Source organism: Anabas testudineus, chromosome 2 (assembly GCF_900324465.2).
Source record: "Anabas testudineus chromosome 2, fAnaTes1.2, whole genome shotgun sequence".
Taxonomy (NCBI): domain Eukaryota; kingdom Metazoa; phylum Chordata; class Actinopteri; order Anabantiformes; family Anabantidae; genus Anabas; species Anabas testudineus.
In genome coordinates, this window is record NC_046611.1 from 866905 (window position 1) to 888475 (window position 21571).

The following is a 21571-nucleotide window of genomic DNA, read 5'->3' on the forward strand; positions in this document are numbered from 1 at the left end:
GTTTGTCCTCCATCATTCTTTGACTTTCTTAATTAGACAAACAAAGAACTGAGTGCAGTGAGTGACCTCTTTATGTTTGTTGACTCACTTGAGAGTTGTTTTTCAAGTCGGGGTCAGAGGCTCAGTGGGCGGGGACTTTTCCTAAAACTCTGTTGGACCTTGTTTTGCTGGGACACACTGAACGCCGGCCAACATGCTGCTGAAGAGCTGCTGCACCGTCTGGACTCTGTTTTGGGGCATCGCTGCAGCTACAGGTCTGGTTATTTCAATCACAAACAAAAATTGAAATGTTTAATACTGCCAGCGGTGCTTCTAACAAGTACAATACTTAATGGATCCACTGGTTCTTTAATGTTGGAGTAAAATAACAGCATGAGGAACAAGGGAGCAGCAACAGAAATAGATGGTACTCTTGTAAATAGTCGGTACCTTGGATGTGGAGTACTGGGGGAGAAAACTTCAGAGAGCAAAATGATGTTATTGCATGTTATATAAGAGGAAAGATCAACTAGAGGTACTCTAAATCTAAACCTAGGACACAGATTTACTTGTTTCTGCCTTTGTTTGAGAGACTGACCGTAGAGAGGAAGACAGGAAACATGGAGAAAGAGACAGAGGGTGAGACATGCAAGCATCGAGTAGCTTCTTCACACTTAATCATCTCAAACAACCCCCTTACTGTAGTATTACCATGTAGTAATGCAGTACTTCATTCACTCAAAGAATATGTTGCATCAGAACATACTCATGAGAATCAAGAATGTAGGTTTTTCATCTTCAGGAGCCATTTACAAGAAAAATGGGCCCCAGTTATAAGGAAATAGAGAAAGTGCTTCTCCTTCTTCTTCTCTTCAGTGTTTGTAGAGAAGGATGAGGCCAACACTGTGCTGCAGAGATGGAGGAGAGCGAACAGCGGCTACCTGGAGGAGGTAAAGAAAGGAAACCTGGAGAGGGAATGCATCGAAGAGATCTGCGACTATGAGGAGGCTCGAGAGGTCTTCGAAAACGACGATGCTACGGTTAGAGATGGGCACAATTGTATTTTTGTACCAAATCTAAAGTCGTAGTCGTGACATGAACAAAAATGGAAGACAATGGATTCAACGATGTCATTATATAAAGAACAGACATAAAGCAAATGAAATTCAGTTAGTATCTAACCAGAAGTGTGAATGAGTACAGCAGAGAATTCAGGATAGATTGTACATGTGGTATAAAGGAAGAACTGCAGATAACTAATAACTACAGATAACTACTAACTACTAATAACTGCATATAACTAATTATTACAGATAACTAATAACTACTAATAACTGCATATAACTAATAACTACAGATAACTAATAACTGCAGATAACTAATAACTACAGATAACTAATAACTACTAATAACTACAGATAACTAATAACTACTAATAACTGCAGATAACTAATAACTACAGATAACTAATAACTACTAATAACTGCATATAACTAATTATTACAGATAACTAATAACTGCAGATAACTAATAACTACTAATAACTACAGATAACTAATAACTGCAGATAACTAATAACTACTAATAACTACAGATAACTAATAACTACAGATAACTAATAACTACAGATAACTAATAACTACAGATAACTAATAACTACAGATAACTAATAACTACTAATAACTACAGATAACTAATAACTACAGATAACTAATAACTACAGATAACTAATAACTACAGATAACTAATAACTACTAATAACTACAGATAACTAATAACTACAGATAACTAATAACTACAGATAACTAATAACTACTAACAACTGTTGATAACTAATAACTACAGATAACTAATAACTACAGATAACTAATAACTACTAATAACTGTTGATAACTAATAACTGCAGATAACTGATAACTACAGATAACTAATAACTGCAGATAACTAATAACTACAGATAACTAATAACTGCAGATAACTAATAACTACTAATAACTACAGATAACTAATAACTACAGATAACTAATAACTACAGATAACTAATAACTACAGATAACTAATAACTACAGATAACTAATAACTACAGATAACTAATAACTGCAGATAACTAATAACTACAGATAACTAATAACTGTTGATAACTAATAACTGCAGATAACTAATAACTACTAATAACTACAGATAACTAATAACTACTAATAACTGTTGATAACTAATAACTACAGATAACTAATAACTGCAGATAACTAATAACTACTAATAACTGTTGATAACTAATAACTACAGATAACTAATAACTACAGATAACTAATAACTACAGATAACTAATAACTACAGATAACTAATAACTACTAATAACTACAGATAACTAATAACTACAGATAACTAATAACTGCAGATAACTAATAACTACTAATAACTGTTGATAACTAATAACTACAGATAACTAATAACTGCAGATAACTAATAACTACTAATAACTGCAGATAACTAATAACTGCAGATAACTAATAACTACTAATAACTGTTGATAACTAATAACTGCAGATAACTAATAACTACTAATAACTACAGATAACTAATAACTACTAATAACTGTTGATAACTAATAACTACAGATAACTAATAACTACAGATAACTAATAACTACTAATAACTGTTGATAACTAATAACTGCAGATAACTAATAACTGCAGATAACTAATAACTACAGATAACTAATAACTACAGATAACTAATAACTACTAATAACTACAGATAACTAATAACTACAGATAACTAATAACTACAGATAACTAATAACTACTAATAACTGTTGATAACTAATAACTACAGATAACTAATAACTACAGATAACTAATAACTACTAATAACTGCAGATAACTAATAACTGCAGATAACTAATAACTACTAATAACTGTTGATAACTAATAACTACAGATAACTAATAACTGCAGATAACTAATAACTACTAATAACTGTTGATAACTAATAACTGCAGATAACTAATAACTACTAATAACTACAGATAACTAATAACTACAGATAACTAATAACTACAGATAACTAATAACTACAGATAACTAATAACTACAGATAACTAATAACTACTAATAACTACAGATAACTAATAACTACAGATAACTAATAACTACAGATAACTAATAACTACAGATAACTAATAACTACTAATAACTACAGATAACTAATAACTACAGATAACTAATAACTACAGATAACTAATAACTACAGATAACTAATAACTACAGATAACTAATAACTACTAATAACTACAGATAACTAATAACTACAGATAACTAATAACTACAGATAACTAATAACTACTAATAACTGTTGATAACTAATAACTACAGATAACTAATAACTACTAACAACTGTTGATAACTAATAACTGCAGATAACTAATAACTGCAGATAACTAATAACTACTAATAACTACAGATAACTAATAACTACAGATAACTAATAACTGCAGATAACTAATAACTACTAATAACTGTTGATAACTAATAACTGCAGATAACTAATAACTACTAATAACTGCAGATAACTAATAACCACAGATAACTAATAACTACAGATAACTAATAACTGGAGATAACTAATAACTACTAATAACTACAGATAACTAATAACTACAGATAACTAATAACTACAGATAACTAATAACTACAGATAACTAATAACTACAGATAACTAATAACTACTAATAACTACAGATAACTAATAACTACAGATAACTAATAACTACTAATAACTACAGATAACTAATAACTACAGATAACTAATAACTACAGATAACTAATAACTACTAATAACTGTTGATAACTAATAACTACAGATAACTAATAACTACAGATAACTAATAACTACTAATAACTACAGATAACTAATAACTACAGATAACTAATAACTACTAATAACTACAGATAACTAATAACTACAGATAACTAATAACTACTAATAACTACAGATAACTAATAACTACTAATAACTGTTGATAACTAATAACTACAGATAACTAATAACTACAGATAACTAATAACTACTAATAACTACAGATAACTAATAACTACAGATAACTAATAACTACAGATAACTAATAACTACAGATAACTAATAACTACTAATAACTACAGATAACTAATAACTACAGATAACTAATAACTACTAATAACTACAGATAACTAATAACTACAGATAACTAATAACTACAGATAACTAATAACTGCAGATAACTAATAACTGCAGATAACTAATAACTACTAATAACTACAGATAACTAATAACTACAGATAACTAATAACTACTAATAACTACAGATAACTAATAACTACAGATAACTAATAACTACTAATAACTACAGATAACTAATAACTACAGATAACTAATAACTACTAATAACTACAGATAACTAATAACTACAGATAACTAATAACTACAGATAACTAATAACTGCTGATAACTAATAACTACAGATAACTAATAACTACAGATAACTAATAACTACTAATAACTACAGATAACTAATAACTACAGATAACTAATAACTACTAATAACTACAGATAACTAATAACTACAGATAACTAATAACTACTAATAACTACAGATAACTAATAACTACTAATAACTGTTGATAACTAATAACTGCAGATAACTAATAACTACAGATAACTAATAACTACTAATAACTACAGATAACTAATAACTACAGATAACTAATAACTACTAACAACTGTTGATAACTAATAACTGCAGATAACTAATAACTACAGATAACTGATAACTACAGATAACTAATAACTGCAGATAACTAATAACTACAGATAACTAATAACTGCAGATAACTAATAACTGCAGATAACTAATAACTACAGATAACTAATAACTACAGATAAATAATAACTACTAATAACTGCAGATAACTAATAACTGCAGATAACTAATAACTACAGATAACTAATAACTGCAGATAACTAATAACTACAGATAACTAATAACTACAGATAACTAATAACTACAGATAACTAATAACTACAGATAACTAATAACTGCAGATAACTAATAACTACTAATAACTGCAGATAAATAATAACTACAGATAACTGATAACTACAGATAACTAATAACTGCAGATAACTAATAACTACTAATAACTGCAGATAACTAATAACTACAGATAACTAATAACTACAGATAACTAATAACTGCAGATAAATAATAACTACAGATAACTAATAACTACTAATAACCACAGATAACTAATAACTACAGATAACTAATAACTACAGATAACTGATAACTAATAACTACAGATAACTAATAACTACTAACAACTGTTGATAACTAATAACTACAGATAACTAATAACTACAGATAACTGATCACTACTAACAACTGTTGATAACTAATAACTGCAGATTACTAATAACTACAGATAAATAATAACTACAGATAACTGATAACTACTAATAACTACAGATAACTAATAACTACAGATAACTAATAACTACTAATAACTACAGATAACTAATAACTACAGATAACTAATAACTACTAATAACTACAGATAACTAATAACTACAGATAACTAATAACTACTAATAACTACAGATAACTAATAACTACAGATAATTAATAACTACTAATAACTACAGATAACTAATAACTACTAATAACTACAGATAACTAAAAACTACTAACAACTGTTGATAACTAATAACTGCATATAACTAATAACTACAGATAACTAATAACTACTAATAACTACAGATAACTGATAACTACTAATAACTACAGATAACTAAAAACTACTAACAACTGTTGATAACTAATAACTGCATATAACTAATAACTGCAGATAACTAATAACTACAGATAAATAATAACTACAGATAACTGATAACTACAGATAACTAATAACTGCAGATAAATAATAACTACAGATAACTAATAACTACTAATAACCACAGATAACTAATAACTACAGATAACTAATAACTACAGATAACTAATAACTACAGATAACTAATAACTACAGATAACTAATAACTACAGATAACTGATAACTAATAACTACAGATAACTAATAACTACTAACAACTGTTGATAACTAATAACTACAGATAACTAATAACTACAGATAACTAATAACTACAGATAACTAATAACTACAGATAACTAATAACTACAGATAACTAATAACTGCAGATAAATAATAACTACAGATAACTAATAACTACTAATAACCACAGATAACTAATAACTACAGATAACTAATAACTACAGATAACTGATAACTAATAACTACAGATAACTAATAACTACTAACAACTGTTGATAACTAATAACTACAGATAACTAATAACTACAGATAACTAATAACTACTAACAACTGTTGATAACTAATAACTGCAGATAACTAATAACTGCAGATAAATAATAACTACAGATAACTGATAACTACAGATTACTAACAACTGTTGATAACTAATAACCACAGATAACTAATAACCACAGATAACTAATAACTACAGATAACTAATAACTACTAATAACTGCAGATAACTAATAACTGCTGATAACTAATAACTGCAGATAACTAATAACTGCTGATAACTAATAACTGCAGATAACTAATAACTGCAGATAACTGATAACTAATAACTACTAACAACTGTTGATAACTAATAACCACAGATAACTAATAACTACAGATAACTAATAACTACAGATAACTAATAACTACAGATAACTAATAACTACAGATAACTAATAACTACTAACAACTGTTGATAACTAATAACTGCAGATAACTAATAACTGCAGATAACTAATAACTGCAGATAACTAATAACTACAGATACTTCTTAAAAAAAGAGATAAAGGAACTAAACCTTTAGTTTTATGACAAAATAGTTTTTCTTCATATTTAGCTCTTTATATAATGTAATATATATATATATATATATATATATATATATATATATATGTGTGTGTGTGTGTGTGTGTGTGTGTGTGTACATATCTATATATAGATATATATATAGACCCCAGGGTGAGTGGTTCGATTCCTGGTTCCTCCTGTGTACTTGCTGAGGTGAATTTCCCAACGGGATCAATAATTTATACATTTTATATATATACTATAACTTTATTCGGAGTCATTGAGTATAAGACAATATAATAAAAGGTGCTTTCACATATTACCTGAATGTCTATATAAAGAAATATGGGAAGCAGAAAATATGAGGAGGGGGGGCGACTGCAAAACAACAACAAAAGTTAAGTGCGACCTTTTTTACTGTATATTTGAATTACTATAAAGAGATAAAGTCAAGTTATACATTTAATATGACTAAACATGTTTGTGTGATGTTGAAAAATTTACATGTTTAAATAGAGGTTTGTGAAGAACTGCTGGACGAGAATTTATGCAGAAATAATTCCAATAGGTTTTAATTGTTTCCTCAGAGGCGGTTCTGGCTGACGTATAACCGTAAGTAACACTTAGCTATTATTTCTTATTTTTGCCCACTGTCATCACATCCTCTGTCATGTTGATTAATGAAGCCAATTGTAATTGTAATTTTTATATGCAGTGTTTTTTAAATACACATAATTATACTTTTTTAGTGCCTCTGGTTTTAGATTTAGAATCTCTGTTTTGCTCATAAGCGCCTTTGTGTCTTTTTGGTAGTTTTTCATCTATGTAGGATTATTTTGTGTCTATTGATACTTAAAAGGATAAAAGGTTAACACCGACTTCACGTCAAGGTTCTGAACGTCCGTGATATCAGTTGTTTAAACTACGGTGACTTTGTGCTATTGACTCGTCCTCGTCTAAAAAACACATTTTACCTGTGAATGTCATATTGATTACTGATACTGACACTGTGATCACATTTCTTCAGCTCTGGTTTGTCTGCTTTTCTGTGCAGCTGTTTAAGTATTTTGTGCACTTTAACACTGATGTCATTTACATTTCTCCAAGTCTTCATTAATCAATGTGTGTTTTCTGGTGATTATAGAAGAATTACGACTCTCGTCCACACTGTAACTGTGACGTTGTTCTTTCTGTCAGATCGTGAGCCCTGTCTCGACAACCCGTGTCATAACAACGGGACATGCATTTACATGGACACCACATATGAATGTCAGTGTCTGGAGGGATTTGAAGGACGATACTGTGAGACAGGTTTGATATAAATTTAATCTTTAATCAATCTGTGATATTATTATTGTAAGTCTCAATAACATTTCTGGAATAGGAAACATATTAAAGCCACAAGACGTCAATTTGTCTATATACTATATATATACTAAATACTGTATATTGTAGAACATTCTGTTTTTATTTTCCTCCACAGTGTTTGAAGAATCACTGAAATGTCTTTATCAGAACGGACGATGTCAGCACTTCTGTGACGGTTCTGGAGAGAAGCGTAAATGTTCCTGCGCTGCCGGATACAAACTAGGAGATGATGGACGACAGTGTATCGCTCAGGGTATAAATACTGTACCTCTCATGTCAGTCCAGACACTTTTCTACATTTCTGTTGTTGATGTTGTTCTACTATGTTAACATTAGAGGTATTAAAGTTCATCCTGGTAAATATGTGAACTGACATCTACTTGAATATACAATATAATATTTGTTACAGTGAAGTATCCGTGTGGTCGACTGGCTCCACAACCAACAGGTATGAACCAGAGTGTGGAGGGTCTTACCAGACTAGTAGGAGCCAACCACTGTCCTAAAGGAGAGTGTCCCTGGCAGGTAACGTGTCTTTTCTCCACCCGTATCTCCTCACGGTCGTACACCCGTCTATGTTCAGGTGTTTAGAGCAGTTAATGCTGGTTTATGATCTGTGCATCTGTCCATCAGGTTCTGGTTCTGTTGAATGGGAGCAGTCACTGTGGGGGTGTTCTGATCGATCCACACTGGGTCGTCACTGCGGCCCACTGTATCCATGGCAACAACACTCCAAATCTGACTGTGGTGGCGGGTTCGTATGTTCTGTGTAGTTTAGCTGCACTTTAAAACCTGATTACACGTTAAATTCTTTTCCATTAATGTTGGAACACGTTGAGGTGTAACTTCCAGAGCTGTAAGTTCGGAAACTTGTTCTCTAAAACTCTTTAATCTGACTTTCACCAGGAGAACACCATTTGGACATAGAAGAAGGCACAGAACAGAACATACCTGTTTCCATGGTGATTGTCCATGAAAGTTTTGTCCTGGCGACAGGTGACAACGATGTTGCTCTGCTGCGGTTGAGCCGACCTGTCGCCCTGAACCCCGACGTCGTCCCCATCTGCCTGCCCACCAAAGACTTCGCAGAGCGGGAACTCCTGCTGGTTCGCTACCACAGCCTTTCTGGCTGGGGCAAGAGGACCACTGGGGGCAATGCTGAGACCCCTGGGGCCCTTCCCACGGCCCCAGTGTCCCCCATCCTCCGTAGGATGTCTGTCCCCATCATCCAGAACTCCCAGTGCTCCCAGAAAGCCCAGTTCAACTTCACCAATAACATGCTGTGCGCTGGATACCTGGAGGGCCGCCAGGACAGTTGTCGTGGAGACGACGGCAGCCCTCTGGTTACAGCCTACGGCTCCACCCACTTCCTGACAGGTGTGGTCGGCTGGGGGCGGGGCTGTTCACACCCTGGGTATTATGGGGTATATGTCAACATGGCCAACTTTGTGGAGTGGGTGGAGGGCACCATCAAAAACCAACCCACCACGGTAACAGCCAATCGAAAGGCGGTATAGACGACCTCTTACCTTTATCCTGCTGGGACAGACACAAGTTTAGAACAAGTTTAAAACATCTGATTTCTTATGAAACGGAGGTTCATTCTGTTTTTACGTCTTAATGAACAACAACAAAAAAAAGGTTTCAGGTTGAAATTCCTGGAAATCGTGTCTGTAAAAGTTGACAAATGATGTATTCATGTAAATAAATCTGAAAAAAAGAGGTTCACATGTTCCACTTCCTGTGTTTTCTTTGGCACCAACATGTACAAACTGTATTTCCAAAGTGTAATTTTGTATAAAACCAAATGTTAGCTGTGTTCTTTTTTCTTTTTTATAAAATGTAACAGTAGAAATTATTTTGCAGAACAAACACTTGACCTCTGAACTGTATCTGTTTACCGACACTTTAGGGCCAAGGACAGTTTATCCCAGTAAACAAGGAGTCAGAAATGTCAGACAAAAACATGACTTGAATACCAGCACTGTGGTAAAATCCTAAGTCAATCAGCCAGTTCCATCTCTGATGAGTTTTCAGTGGTGAAATAAAAGTTCAACCACTTTCTAATCAGGACTATTCTGTGTCATAATGCAGCATGAAGCCACACAGGTGAAGCCGCGAAATCAACTGAGCTCGTCAGAAGTTGTAAGAAGTAATAATTACCAAACTATTCTAAGGTAATAAGGTGTTATAATTGAATTCCCTAAACTCTACGGCGTCACTTTCTGACAGGAGTAAGAAGAACAGAGTTAGTTTGTGCTGCTGATCGATGCAGAGTAAATATTGATCATGGTGGACTGTGGACGTGCATCAATCAGCCACCGGAGCTGAACGTTCTGAGCAGTAAATCAGCAGCGGAGTCATGTTTAGAAAAAAATCATCCTTTACTGTAAATCTCTCACCGGCCTGCTTCTCCTGCAGAGCTGATATGGAAGAAGGTGAAGCGCTGCCAGAGCAGCCAACACACAGGAAACAGATTCCTTCACCTCCCTTGTACCATCACGTACAGGCAGCAGCATCTGTTTCTGATTTAAGTGGTTTTCTTTTATCTGTCATTTGTGTACAAAGCATCTTCTGTCCCGAAATAAATGCTGAATAACTTTTACTGTGCAAATACATTATTTTATGCCAACAATTTACTATGAACTTATAGTCTATACTGAATCCTAATCCTGTGTTAAAACTGAGCCAGTGTTGGGTCCATTTAGCACTAATGGACTAAAGCACCTGTAATACGCTGTATTAGGTGCTATATTAAATCAACACTGGATCAGTTTTAACCAACAATGTTTTTAGAGTGTAACATGACACCTGCAAATATCAGTTGAATTCAATTCAAGTTATTTATTTCTTTATATATAGTTTATATAAAGAATCATCTCAGGGCACTTCACATAATAAGACCAGAAGAAATAATTCTAGTATGGATGAATTAAACTGAGCTCACCGTACAGCCGTTTATCATCATCCTCCAATACACGTTAATAATAATAATAATAATGTTATATTTCCTAATGCAAGTTTACTCATTTAAAAAACTGATCATCAGAACATTTTTTTGTAAATATGGTAACACAGCTGAAAATAAATTAATTTGTTTGCACAAAATTTAAACTAGTAACAACATAAATAACTTAATCACACAAGACAATAACATGTTGGCATTAGATAAAAGGGTTAAATGTGCAAGATAAGAAGTCGTTTTCACAAGATAAAAACTTATTTGTGCAAAATAATAAATTTAAAAAATAGAAATACTCTCAAAGCCACATTTCAAAAATGGGGTTATTTATGTAAGAATTCTAGTTCTACAGGGACGTCTGTGATTTGAATATGAAACAGTTCCCTGGAGCTCCCTGGTTTTATTTAGTTAGACTTTCTGCTGATACAACAAACACTGTAAATTATAAAACCATCTTCTACAATCTTGCAGCTCTGACGTTTTATCAGCGAAGCAGGGAACTCAGTGTCTCACATTTAGCAGATTAACCCCGCCTGGCTGGATCAGTGCAGTTTGAACAGCCCTTCCTCCCCCTCAGCCCGTCTCTATCCATGCAGGTCGTTGCCCTCTTTATCAGCCCTCCTCTCGCTCCCTCCGTCTCTCCACTTTCAGGCTCCATTACTTCAGCTCAGCATACTGAGGTTGTTCCAGCTGAAAATCACCATCACCAACACATCCGGGGCCATGTTTTGGTTTCACCGACTGTCCCTCGGCCTCCTGCTGCTTCATCTGACCGTCGCTCACGGTACGTTGGCTAAAATTCAGTCTGAATATTTAAAAGCAACAAACATGAACAACATGGGTTAAAGCACAGTGAAAAACACACAGCTCCATGTGGAGCTGTGTGTTTTTTTGTTGGGGTAGTGTGTGTGTGTGTGTGTGTGTGTGGGGGGGGGGGGGGGGGGGGGGAGTGATTGACAGCTGACATGTGACATTTGACCCCCTTCTGTTTAGTGTGTTTAGTATGTTGTGTGTAACGTCAACATGACAACAGTGCTGCTATTGTATATATATCTATCCAATAAATGTTTTAATGATGTCTTTCATTAATCCTCAACCTCTGTTTCACTGCCAGTCTTCTTGGACAATAAGACGGCCAGCCAGGTCCTGACTCGACGGAGACGAGCCAACAGCTTTATGGAGGAATTTAAAAAGGGCAACATGGAGAGGGAGTGTGTGGAGGAGCGCTGCAGCTGGGAGGAGGCGCGAGAGATCTTCGAAGACGTCCAGAAAACTGTATGAAACTCCTGCACCTTAACACCAAAACACTGCCAAGATCCATTAAAGTCTCTCGACTCCCAGAAACTCAGGAACCTGTTTTATCAAGATCGTTTATCCTATCAACCGTCATCAGTTACAGAACTCTATAACAGGACAGCCAACACTTTAATACACTATAAATAAGATTTTAGTTTTACACAACTGTCAAAGACGGAGATTCCACAAAAGCACATACATCAGAATTCAACAGTTAACCTTCCACTGATTTTAGACCTTTCTAAACAATTGGATTTTCTCTTTTTCTGTTTTTTTACAGAATGATTTCTGGGCCAAATATGTGGGTAAGGCACTTATTCTGTGAACAAACAAGCTAAGTAAGTCTTCCATTAGCATAATTTGGTCATTTGGGTGTTCAGGGGCCAAAAAAGATGCTCAAACAAAAGTCACTGAATGCAGAGAATTTAAAAAGCAACCAAACTCCAAATCTTTTTTGGAAATATCCTGCCAACTCCGAGCACCAGTGTCTCTGAATGTCTGTATTCATGTATGGTTGTTAGCAAATCTCTGTCTCGCAGATGGCGATGCATGTGAGTCACAGCCCTGCGCTCATGGAGGACTTTGTAAAGATGGAATCGGCAGCTACAGCTGCTTTTGCCAGACTGGGTTCCAAGGCTTCAACTGTGAAATAGGTACAGACACAGGCCTTTTCAGATTTCTCCACACATGCTTCCTATATCAGTGATAGGGGACAAAATTATGCAGTCCTCCTCCTGTGCAAAATGTATTACCAAGTTTACCTGAAGACAATGTATGGCTTCGAACTTCCAAGGACTAGTCCATATGCTGTCTTACTCCTTATGGACTGGAGATATGTTCTCTGTTATCTAGGAGTAGGTCAATGAGAGACGTGTAGGTGGTACTGACCCAAGAAATTCTTTCCATGTTGGATGAGTCCTTACAATAGTAGGGTGTCCTTTACGTAAAGTAAAGTAGAAGGTAAGCTGTGGAGCTCGGGATGATGGATGAACATACATCAAGTACTAGGTTAATGTTTGAAAGTCCCTGAAAGTCTGCTTTGTTTCTCCCCAGACTTGACAGGTGTTGACAGTGTTTCTCTGTCTCTGCAGTAATTCCTGAGCTCTGCGAGAACAAAAACGGTGGTTGTGATCACTTCTGCAATGTTGTCCGAGGAAACATTCAGTGTTCCTGTGCTGACGGATATTTCCTGGCATCAGATGATAAATCCTGTCACTCTAACAGTAAGAGAGTTTTAAATCTACACGGTTATTGTTCCCACTGCAATCACACAGTCAAACTTTAGTAATGAAGCACTTTTACTGAAAGATTCATGTCCCGGAGATGAGGCCTCCTAAATATTCTGGTACTCTTCTACTCTTTGCTGTTACACCTTCAATGATCATCTTTTTTGGTGATGACACCCTGACCTTTAAACATCACATGAACTCTTGCAGAGACCTACAAATGTGGCGCCATCATCACCAAAGATGTCCGCACAGTTTTTAGGTACGAACGGCAAAACACAACAGTGGGGAACACTACCAGGTTAAACCTGATCAACTCCACAGAGTCCCACAGCAACGGGGAGGAACACATCAACCCAGAAATGGCGAGTTTTACCCGCATTGTCAACGGAGAGGACTGCCCACCAGGAGAATGTCCATGGCAGGTGGAGGCACTTTCTTTAATTACCAAAAAATGTCAAAGCAGCTTATGGATTGGATGACCTTTTCTTCCAATTATATGATGTCCTCATTAAGAAAATATGGAGCAATGGAGTGGGAGCATGACTCCATGACTTTTACTGAGTCCATTTTTGTCTCTATTGACAATAATAAAGGACACCTGGAATTCTGTTATTGTCCAGGAGCCCATTATAGGTACTACAACAAAACCTTATTGGCTGCATCCAGACATGTGAGAATATTTGGTGTTTCTGTCCATTGTTGTTTCTAAGAGGACAGTGACATGTGGACGACATCTGAAAACTTCAATTTAATGTAATGTTAAAGTTTTCTTCCCCTCTGTCTCATCTTTGAAGGCTCTGCTTCTGAATGAGGACGATAGAGGGTTCTGTGGAGGAACCATCCTCAATGAGTACATCATCCTGACCGCTGCCCACTGCATGAACCAATCACGTTACATCTATGTCAAAGTAGGCAAGTCTGACTAACCAATCACAAGACAGAACAGAAGAGGCATGCATAGGCAGTCCCCATAGACATGAACCCGGGATTCTGCAGTCATATGGCCTGTTCTGTAACTGCTTATCTACCACGACGCTCCACATACAAGATTCTTTTTGTACTTACTCTTCTGCATCTGACGAAATGTGAATTTTACAAATGATATTTAAGTAAAATGTGTATTTTCCCTCTACCTTCAGGGGAGTTTGACACTTTGGTGGATGACAATAATGAAGCTACCCACTTTGTGGAAACTATTGTCACGCACAACAAATACAAACCCGACACCTACCTCAATGATATTGCACTCATCAAATTAACCAAGCCCATCAAGTTCAGCAGGTTCATTCTGCCAGCCTGCATACCTGAGCAAGCGTTTGCTGAAAAGGTAAACTGTCTAATCCGTCAATTTGTTAGAATCTCACTAATTTAAAGAACAATTTCTTTTACATTTTGGGAAATATGTTCAAGTTCATATTGTCAGCTTGTGAGCTTGGTGTAGCATAAAGACCAGGAGGAACAGGAACAAGGGCAAAACCCAAACCTGGCTCTGTCTAAGTAACAAAATCCACCTACCAATCTGACAAATATACCATGATTGTGAGCCAGGTAGGTGTTTTCCCCATGTTTAACCTTGTTAGGTAACTTTCTTACCTCCTCTGCTAGGTCCTGATGCAGCAGCCCGAAGGCATAGTCAGTGGTTTTGGACGTCTCGGTGAGGGGCGGCAGACCTCCGCCATCTTGCAGCGCCTGGCCATGCCCTATGTGGATCGACTCACCTGCATGGAATCCACCCAGCTGCGCATTTCAACGCGCATGTTTTGTGCTGGCTATCACTCAGCACCAAAGGACGCCTGCCAAGGTGACAGTGGCGGACCACACGTCACACGCTACAGTGGCACCTATTTTATTACTGGAATTGTGAGCTGGGGCGAAGGCTGTGCACGCAGAGGCAAATACGGCGTCTACACCCAGGTTTCAAAGTACATCAACTGGATCCAAAACGGCATTGAGCAGCTAATGCCTAAAGAGAAGAGTGGCAAGCGGGTGAAGAGGCACCACAGCCCCATCAGGAGGCTGTATCTGTGAAGAGAGCTCAAAAGATTCCAGAAAGAGTCCACTGGGCTCTCTGGACTAGTGGCTCTCATGTAATCATCCGTTTTGTGTTTGAGACTTCTGAACAATCACATTTCAGCCAGAGACAGAAAGTTAGACATTCGTCCTCATTTTTAAGAGGCTACATAAATTCAGAAATTTGCATTAATTCATTTTTAGCCTCTTGGAACCAGCTGAACTAGCAGAAAATAACATTGCTGTACACATTATGTCCTGACTGTATTAGCAAACCACTGCCTACTTCCACATTGAGGCTCATCAGTGTCAGTAATTACTCTTCAGAGGTTCCCCAGGGTTTCGTTCTGGGTGCTTTACATTTTCTGTGTGTTTAACAGCTGCAATAATTGTTTTTCTGGCCACAGAACATTCTGACATATCATCAGCCTTATCCGCCACTGATTTAACGAAATGTACCAAAAAATGACATAGGACATTTAAACCAGCCTGTTTGTTTTCTCTTCAGAATTTAGAGCAGAGTCAATAAAAACAGAACAACATGTAAAATTAATGTAAACAAACCATGTCTGTTTTGATGCTTTTTTAAAATCAGTCAGTGCCAAAAATGAGTTTTTAAACACAATTCTAAGCAAATAAAGAAATACCACTGCAACAGACTGATGCATGAAGTTTTTGTGTGATTGAAACTAAGTTTTATTTTGTGTGATATAATCAATGCTATAAGCTATAATCATACTATTGCTATGTTTTTAGAAAGCGTTCTGAATTATGGTGCATATTACTCAAAGCTATTGCTTTAAAAGCTGCATCAGTGCAAAAATTCACTACAAACACTTTAAATGCATTTTTTATGATTTGTACACACTTCTCCTAAAATATGACAATAAAAAGCCAATTATGGACTTTTTGTACTACAAAATAATATTTTCAATTTGCAATCATAACTAAAGTAAGCTTTGTTCTACTGATGGCTCCTTTGATAACATATGTTTTTGGCAACTAAAAGGATCACGGTATTCAAATTTCCCAGAAACTGAATTATTGCTCATGAAAATCATGGGTCATGATGGACTTTTGTGAGCTTTATGGCTTTTAGGCCCCTAGAGCCTGAACTAGGGCTGCTTTCAGAACAATCTCACCCCATAGCACCATGTTCATCTTATATTATTGAATGTAGATCCTAAAATATCTCCATTATTTTAAAGTGTTAGTTTTAATGACAAAATTCCTTCTTTATGTCAAACAAACAAAACTACTGAGCTTTCAGAGGTTGGACTTGGAGCCTGTTTTGTTTGAAGACTGGGAGCACAGGCCAGAGTCCACTGCACCAACAGACGGTCTACGAAAACACAGCTTCTGTTAACTCTTTAAAGAAACAGATTCGATGAGCCCAGGTGACAATCTGAGAATTTTAAAAGAAAACATTCCTTAAAATGTGTGCAAGTAACTGACTTGACATTTGGATTTTGGACCACATTTCTACTGAAGTTCTGCTGGTCAAACAGTGACATAGAGACATAGAGACTTTTGATAATGTTACAATCAGTCAAACAGACAGCCGGAAGAAATATGACAAAGAATTTAGATTTAAGGAAGCGTCCCGTCATGTTTCCAGTAAAGTCAATCAGTTACAACTCATCAGTTTGTGTGTGTTTGTGTAGGTGTGTGATTGCAGTGAAGTCAGTGTCATGGCGGTCAGCATCATGTCAGCTTGTTGTCGAGCGTCGGTTCTATATCTTTACCTGCTCGCCTGTTTCCTTCAGGCCCACAGCCAGAGACAAGGTAAGATCTCCGACACGCTAGTGTTTACATTGATAGTTAGAATAGTTTTTGTGCTCATTGTGGAACAGCCAGATACATTTGATTATCTCACTTGAAAAACTCCAGATATAACGATTGGGAAACAGTTTGGTCTGTAATGTTCCACGTTAAATAGAAATGTGTTGTATTTTCCTGTGTTTGTGTCACTCGTTGTTACTTTACACTGGGATTCAATACATTTTAGGTATAATGATAAGTTTGTTTTTGATTATTACCTAATGTCATTACTGTGACTCAGTAAACCATATCTACAACAAGGTAATCATGACTGAACTAAAGCTAAATTATGACAAATATCACATCACTGCCACGAGAACAGCTGTAATATCACAGCATGCCATATCACATAGGTCATAAAGTAATAGTAAGATAATGCCACTATTATTATGATAAACTATGTATTATATCAGATAGTCATGTCCTAGTAAAGCAGTATTATATTTACTAAATTAGTTTAAAGAGCAATAATCAAGACTCAGTATGTCAGAAATACTAGATTACAATGACTGAAGTAGTAAGGTGCAGTGTCATAATCACGACTATATCTCTTATGATAAATGTAATAATCAAATGACAAATATCAGATAGTTCTATTATTCTAATTAGAATGAGCAACACTCACTGGCTTGTCATCATTATGACATTAAAGAACCAAGTCATGATCATTTATGACACATACTAAATCATAACTTACCAGAAATGTGCTGTCATAAGTATATTGACATGTAGCTGTCGTTGTCAGTGTTTCGTCAGGCTCCACAGGCTCATAACGTGCTCCTGAGGTCCAAACGGGCAAACACGTTCCTCCTGGAGGAGCTCCTTCAGGGGAACCTGGAGAGAGAGTGTTACGAGGAGCGGTGCAACTTCGAGGAGGCTCGAGAGTACTTTGAGGACACGAAGAAGACGGTCTGACACAAATAATCACACAGACTACATTTGGGTTTGATGACAAATTATTCAGTTTCTTTAGGAACAGGTTGAATTTGTCATTTACACTAAAAATCGCTCTTTAGCAGAAGCAGAAAACTGGTTGTTTTTTAATTTGTGTTTGTCGTCTACAGATCGACTTCTGGACAGTTTACATCGGTGAGATTTCTTTGGTGTCAACTTCCAACTCCAACCAATGAGTCAATCAATGAATTCATCAGTTAATCAATGAGACGTGAACAGGACCTAAATAGTAATGAATGATCAGTTTAAGAAGATAATAACTATATGAGATGGAACGCCTTTAACAAGCTTGAATATTAATTAATATGTGTGATCAACATCTTTCTTTTCTCTAAATAACACATTTATCATTTTTGTAAATACCTGTATATACTGTAATGTATAAAATATACTGAAACTAATATAAAATGTCATCAACTGGAATCTTCATTATTGAGCTACTGGTAAAAAATCATTTTAAATACTACTTAAAATAAATATTAGGTTATGAAATGCTCATAAATGACTAAAATGTTCACTACATGGACAAAATGATCCTTTTGTGTGGAGCATTTAGTTTTTGGTATCTTCCTTTCTACTGGAACAGATGGGGACCAGTGTCAGCCCAATCCCTGCTTCCACGGGGGGAACTGCACTGACATGGTGGGGGGGTTCCACTGCTCCTGCAGCGCCCCCTATTTTGGGTCAGTCTGTGAACTGGGAGGGGTGAAAAATATAGAAAGTCGGCCATCGTCAGCATCACAAATCATCGTACCAGGTCAGAGCTGCATCTAAACCTAATGCTGTGTCCAGGTGATACCTAACCCACAGGTTTACGGGGTCGTTAAAGTACATTCACTAAAGTACATTCACTAAAGTACAATTACTAAAGTACAATTACTAAAGTACAATTACTAAAGTACAATTACTAAAGTACAATTACTAAAGTACATTCACTAAAGTACATTCACTAAAGTACAATTACTAAAGTACAATTACTAAAGTACAATTACTAAAGTACATTCACTAAAGTACAATTACTAAAGTACAATTACTAAAGTACAATTACTAAAGTACAATTACTAAAGTACATTCACTAAAGTACATTTACTAAAGTACAATTACTAAAGTACATTCACTAAAGTACATTCACTAAAGTACATTCACTAAAGTACATTCACTAAAGTACATTTACTAAAGTACATTCACTAAAGTACTGGATTTCTTTCACTGCACTTCTACAACACATTTTCTAATCATCTGTCATTATTTAGTCGTCATCTTTTAACATATTTCTGTCTGTTTCAGAGATGAAGAAGTGTCCAACTGAGGGTCCGGCAGCGTGCCAGCAACTGTGCACGGCGTCCTATTACTCATTCACCTGCTCCTGCTTGGCGGGATTCAAACTACAGAGCGACAAACGCAGTTGTTTGCCAGAAGGTCTGATTCTACTTACTTAACACATTTGGTGAATCAGTTCTGTGAATTAATGAAGACTTTGTGTCTGCAGTGGAGTTTCCATGTGGAAGACTTCCTGACAAGTTCAACAGCTCGGCGTCAATGTGTCACAATGGAAACTGTCCCTGGCAGGTGAGAGCTCATTAAGTTCAGCTAGTACGACACTCCTGCTCCTCAGACGGTGAACGCCTCTCAGAATAAACTTTACTTCTTTAAGTCACGTCGTTCTGTCCAAAACCTCAGCTGCACTGTTCACTGGAGCTCCTGCTGTGCGCTCGTTTTCTGTCTCCAGGTGTCCCTGCTGAGCAGTAAAGGGGTGGAGTTGTGTGGTGGGGTAGTGCTGGGTCGACGCTCCATCCTGACCGCTGCTCACTGCCTCCTCCTGGACTCAGAACCTGACCTCCGACCCTCCAACTTCTTCGTGGTTGCCAGTACGAATCGTCATTAACAGACATACTATAAATTACAGTTAATAACTGTGGCAGAGTATTATTAAGCATCGTCTCTCGTCTCCTAGGCAACCACAACAGCGTCATTCCCGTACAGGCCCTGTATGTTCACGATCGTTTCCGTACGTCTCATCACGAATATGATCTCGCCCTCCTTGAGTTGGCCGCCCCCCTGGTCATGGGCCCCACGCTTATCCATCTCTGCCTGCCTACCAGGGACTTCAGTGAAAATATCCTGATGCATTCTGGGAGGACGGGGATAGTCGAGCAACAAAACGAGGGACAAGACCAGGACCTGGTCTACATGACACTGGAGGAGTGTCGCAGCCAGCTGAACGTCTCGCATCCACTTAGCAACAAAATGTTCTGCATGATGAAGCAAGAAACCCAGGGGAACCCCGATGGACTGACAGGGAACCAAAAGGGGGCTCAAGACAGATCACACCGACCTTTAAAGAACCGAAATGAAGCCCATAGGAGGGATCATCACAGAGTTCACAGACTGAGGGGATCTTCAGGGAATCACAATGGAGCCAAGAGATGGAAGATGATGGATGAACATATGGAGAACAAGACCAGTCAAATTGGAGCCCAAGGGACGCCAAACGGAGCAGAAAACCACAACAGCAGCATTCAGGAGCCCTCAGAAGATGGCAGCAGGCCATGTGATGGGGTCTTAGCAGGGGCGCCCGTGGCCACTGTGGAGCAGGGGACGGCATATCTCACTGGCCTGATGATCTCGTCTTCTGGAGGCTGCGATGGCAGCGGGCTGGTGTTCACCAAACTGTCCCGCTACCTGAGCTGGATCAAACCAAGGGTGGAGGTGGCCGAGGATCACATGACCCCCCAAATCAGCGAATATCCTGAGCATTACTAACAAGTCGCCAGTTGACGGCTGGTTGACTGTTCAGCCTAAAGATATTTAACCATACAACCACCAGCATGTCAACGCATGTAAGCAGCATCAGTATCTCTACATTATGTTCTGCTCCAAAACTTTGGGGAGTGAAAGTGTAAAATGTAGTTTGAACAGAGAATGTCTCACATCTTCTTTGTCTTTAAGACTGCTGGACATGTGTAGTAGAAATACACTGATCCAATTTGTTTGTATAATTCGAGTGCTGAATAAAAACACCTGACGGCAGAACAAATAACTAT

The 21571-nt window shown here is 36.6% G+C and overlaps 2 protein-coding genes across 2 annotated transcripts; both read left to right on the forward strand.

Moving 5' to 3' along the window:
* Positions 1-139: 139 nt before the first annotated feature.
* On the forward strand, positions 140-16230 carry LOC113164447. Its single transcript, XM_026363755.2, has 17 exons — positions 140-254; positions 856-1019; positions 7475-7499; positions 8085-8198; positions 8371-8508; positions 8665-8780; positions 8889-9009; positions 9162-9769; positions 11740-12001; positions 12332-12492; positions 12794-12818; positions 13053-13166; positions 13605-13736; positions 13950-14164; positions 14537-14654; positions 14882-15069; positions 15348-16230. The coding sequence occupies exons 1-17, from the start codon at positions 194-196 to the stop codon at positions 15768-15770; spliced, it is 2985 nt and encodes a 994-aa protein (XP_026219540.2). The 5' UTR covers positions 140-193; the 3' UTR covers positions 15771-16230.
* Positions 16231-17055: 825 nt separating this feature from the next.
* On the forward strand, positions 17056-21532 carry LOC113163037 (vitamin K-dependent protein Z-like). The gene is made up of 9 exons (XM_026361338.1): positions 17056-17149; positions 17417-17537; positions 18319-18482; positions 18638-18662; positions 19114-19284; positions 19815-19946; positions 20017-20096; positions 20257-20395; positions 20482-21532. The coding sequence occupies exons 2-9, from the start codon at positions 17444-17446 to the stop codon at positions 21288-21290; spliced, it is 1614 nt and encodes a 537-aa protein (XP_026217123.1). The 5' UTR covers positions 17056-17149; positions 17417-17443; the 3' UTR covers positions 21291-21532.
* The last annotated feature ends 39 nt before the right edge of the window (positions 21533-21571 follow it).

Excerpts from the sequence above, each read along its gene's own strand:
- LOC113164447 (XM_026363755.2), top strand. The coding sequence starts at position 194 with ATGCTGCTGAAGAGCTGCTGCACCGTCTGGACTCTGTTTTGGGGCATC. Across the intron at positions 8,509-8,664 it reads ACGACAGTGTATCGCTCAGG|TGAAGTATCCGTGTGGTCGA; the intron begins GTATAAATACTG and ends TATTTGTTACAG. Across the intron at positions 12,819-13,052 it reads TTTCTGGGCCAAATATGTGG|ATGGCGATGCATGTGAGTCA; the intron begins GTAAGGCACTTA and ends TCTGTCTCGCAG.
- LOC113163037 (XM_026361338.1), top strand. The coding sequence starts at position 17,444 with ATGGCGGTCAGCATCATGTCAGCTTGTTGTCGAGCGTCGGTTCTATAT. Across the intron at positions 18,483-18,637 it reads TTGAGGACACGAAGAAGACG|ATCGACTTCTGGACAGTTTA; the intron begins GTCTGACACAAA and ends TGTCGTCTACAG. Across the intron at positions 19,285-19,814 it reads ATCACAAATCATCGTACCAG|AGATGAAGAAGTGTCCAACT; the intron begins GTCAGAGCTGCA and ends TGTCTGTTTCAG.